This window comes from Rutidosis leptorrhynchoides, chromosome 7 (assembly GCF_046630445.1).
Source record: "Rutidosis leptorrhynchoides isolate AG116_Rl617_1_P2 chromosome 7, CSIRO_AGI_Rlap_v1, whole genome shotgun sequence".
Classification (NCBI taxonomy): domain Eukaryota; kingdom Viridiplantae; phylum Streptophyta; class Magnoliopsida; order Asterales; family Asteraceae; genus Rutidosis; species Rutidosis leptorrhynchoides.
In genome coordinates, this window is record NC_092339.1 from 112,932,004 (window position 1) to 112,935,449 (window position 3,446).

Genomic DNA, 3,446 nt, shown 5'->3' on the forward strand with positions numbered 1-3,446 from the left:
TAGTTTGAAATAATTTACTAAAATCTTTATAGATTGGTGCTCAAGTACATAAATAGATAATCATGTTTTAATCTTGTTGAGTAATTATTTAAATTTCCTTCATGTTTAAACTCCGTATTGAGATCCTATCACTTGTAAAACGCCGTAAAAATTTTGTGCCATAAGCAATATACATGTAATTCACGAGGGATAAATCAATTGCAACAAGAAATTATTTACTTTCAAATATTCAGGGAAAAAAAAAAAAAAAACTCAATTAAATATATTTTACCTGTAACATAATATGAAAACACTAATTTAAAGTCTGGACATTGCAACAACAACTACCTTTTCTTGATTTTCAGGTTCGTCTTGATGATACAAAGTTTGATTATCAGATACCTTATTATCTGAGGTTGTCTTTAAAGAGATCTGAAGAGTTTGGGCAATTTTTCTAAGCTTCGCTTTTTGAACTTTACCGGTACCTGTTTTTGGAAGTTCTTTAACAAACTCAACTTTTTTCGGAACCATAAATTTTGGCATATTTTTCTTGCAATAAGCCAATATTTCGGTTTCACGCGTGTCTCTTGTGTCTTTCAAGACAACGAAAGCACACGGGCTTTCTCCCCACCTTGGGTGGGGCATTGCAACCACCGCGGCTTCAAGTATGTCGCGATGGTTAAAAAGAATAGACTCGAGTTCCACACTACTAATATTTTCTCCACCCGAGATAATTACATCCTTTGACCTATCTTTAATTTCCATGTATCCATCGGGATGTATAACCCCAACATCACCGGTAAAGAACCATCCTTTATGAAAGGCTTTTGCGGTCTCTTTCTCATCCTTTAAATATCCTTTCATGATGCTACTTCCTCGTAGTACGATCTCTCCCATTGTCTTACCATCATGTGGAACACCCTCCATTGTTTTCTTGTCCTTAACATCAACATCGGCGAGTGTAAGTATACTTACACCTTGTCTGGCTTTCAATCTCGCTTGATGATCTGTAGGCAACTCATTCCATTTGGTCCGCCACTCGCATATTAAGGCGGGCCCAGTGGCCTCAGTAAGACCGTAGGCATGTGTTATATGGAAGCCAAGCTCTTCCATTTTCTTTAGGAGGGGCGCTGGCGGAGGCGCCCCTCCAGTTAGTATGTTAACCTTAGAGGTTAATTTTCGTATCTCGTGGGGTTTGGCCTCTAAAAGCATGTTGAAGATGATAGGTGCACAACACATGTGAGTCACCTTATGATTTGAGATACTTTTGTAAATTTGTTCGGCGTTGGTGTTGCGTATGCATACGTTGGTGCCACCTCTAGCCGCCACGCCCCAAGTGAATGTCCAACCATTACAATGAAACATTGGTAGTGACCATAAGTATACCGCCTCCGTACCCATTTCCCAACCTTGAATCAAGCTCATTGTGCTCAAAAACGCACCCCGGTGGCTATAGACTACCCCCTTCGGTTCAGAGGTGGTTCCGGACGTGTAGTTCAACGAGATAGCATCCCACTCGTCTTCAAGGTCTTCACCTAGGTATTGAGGATTACCATGATGAATAAGTTGCTCATATTCCAATTTTCCAAGACGCACCCCTGTAGGCCTTTTAAGATCATCAATGACAATGACTAAAGGCATAACATGTTGGGGTGATGAGCCGTCTTCTAAACCGGCTACTAGCAAGCTTAGAGCATCGGATGCTATGTGAACATATTCATAGTCTACAAAAAAGACTTTGGCTTCCGAATGACGAAGAATGGTGGCTATGTTTTTGGCATCTAACCTTGTGTTAATTGCATTAAGCACCGCTCCTGCCATAGGGACGGCAAAATGCATCTCATATAAGGCGGGTATGTTTGGTGCAAGGACAGATACCTAGTAAATTTAACCAAATTTAGAATTAAAGTAAGAATAACTTTGATATAAGGCTATATTATTTGAGTCCTCTCATGGTAACACTCACAAACGCAATATATATGGTAATTTCAAATGAGAACCAACAATTTTCTAAAATTTTATATATGTAAACACACTAAATTACATGTAAATGTTGTTTAATTTTCATTTTATTAAAAAAGAAAGTTAAAAACAACGAATTACATATGAACGAACTTTCACATGATAATACAAACGTGCACATGTGAACGAAAATATTCAAAAATGATTTTAGAAGAGAATTTTGAAAGTATTTTAAGAATTACCTTGCTCTACTTGAATATTCATTAATAATTGAATTTAATTTACTTGTACATGAAAAGCTTAAATTTTGTTACTTCTAGTGGTTCTCGTGATTTTTGATTCTCATTTTAACATTTTAATATAAATGAATAATTTCAAGGGGATATATGCATAACAAGAAACTTACAACATCATTCCTGACAACATTAAATGAGCGAAGTGAGTAGGCGAGACGACATGATCGTTCATAAGTTTGGCTCCAAGAGAAACGAACTCCGTCGTATATGACAGAAGTACGGTTTGCATAAATCTTAGAAGCTCTTTTGATGAATGTGAGTGGAGTGAGAGGGACATAGTTTGCGGTGCATTTGGGAAGTTTGTCCATTAAAGCTATTCTACTAAGTCGCTTGTAGATAATGTGATGACAAAATGCTTAAGCTTGATAAAAATGTTGTAAACTTATTTTTACGTAAGAGGAAGATAGACGAATTTATGGAATATTGTGGCAATAAGAGGAAGATGGGGTGGAAATAAATATATGCAATCGGATATTATGTAAGGTGGGTGTGGGTGACCGAGAAACAGAAGGATGATTAAGTGTACTTTGTTAAATAATATACAAGTAGAGAAGAAGCTTTTATTTATTATGTATATTCTATTCATATGAGATTGCATTATTAAAGTCAATGGGTGACAAATAATAAGATTTTTCTTTCTTATGACCAAGGTTGGAAAAGACGCGAGACGGGGCCGAAACGGTAGCGACCTCAAAACGTCGCAACGTAAAAAACGGGGCCGAGACGGGGTCGAAACGGATGTTGACTTATATATATATAAATATAGATTTACACATATTTTAGAGTTAAAAACCTTCGTTGACAAATTTGTACCTATATTTGCTATTAGCCTTAATATAATACAAAATGGAATACTAAATTAAGTCAATTTTGATTTATTTGACCGACTTATGACTGATTTTATCAGAATTTCTGACTTTTGACCGGCGTTGACCCAATTTTTCCTGCATTTGACCTGACTTTTGACCGTTGACCGACTTATAAGAAAACGGGACGGGGTCGAAACAGTTTAGTCACCAAAACGCCGCAACGGGCGTCGCAACGGGCGTCGCAACGGACGCAACGGACGCCGTTTACAACAGTGCTTATGACTACTTAAAGAGAACATTTTTTTACCATAGATGATGACAAACTAATCTAGTTATTCTACAACCGTTTCTGATATTTTCTCAAACTACTCTAAAATATATTTGTTAATGTTAGAATTTA

At 36.9% G+C, this 3,446-nt stretch overlaps 1 protein-coding gene across 1 annotated transcript; it reads right to left on the reverse strand.

Moving 5' to 3' along the window:
* Positions 1-297: 297 nt before the first annotated feature.
* Positions 298-2,545, reverse strand: LOC139858776 (trans-cinnamate:CoA ligase, peroxisomal-like). Its single transcript, XM_071847608.1, has 2 exons — positions 2,348-2,545; positions 298-1,857 (listed from the first exon to the last, which is right to left on the reverse strand). Exons 1-2 carry the CDS (start codon positions 2,543-2,545, stop codon positions 298-300), a joined length of 1,758 nt encoding a protein of 585 aa, XP_071703709.1.
* Positions 2,546-3,446: the final 901 nt, after the last annotated feature.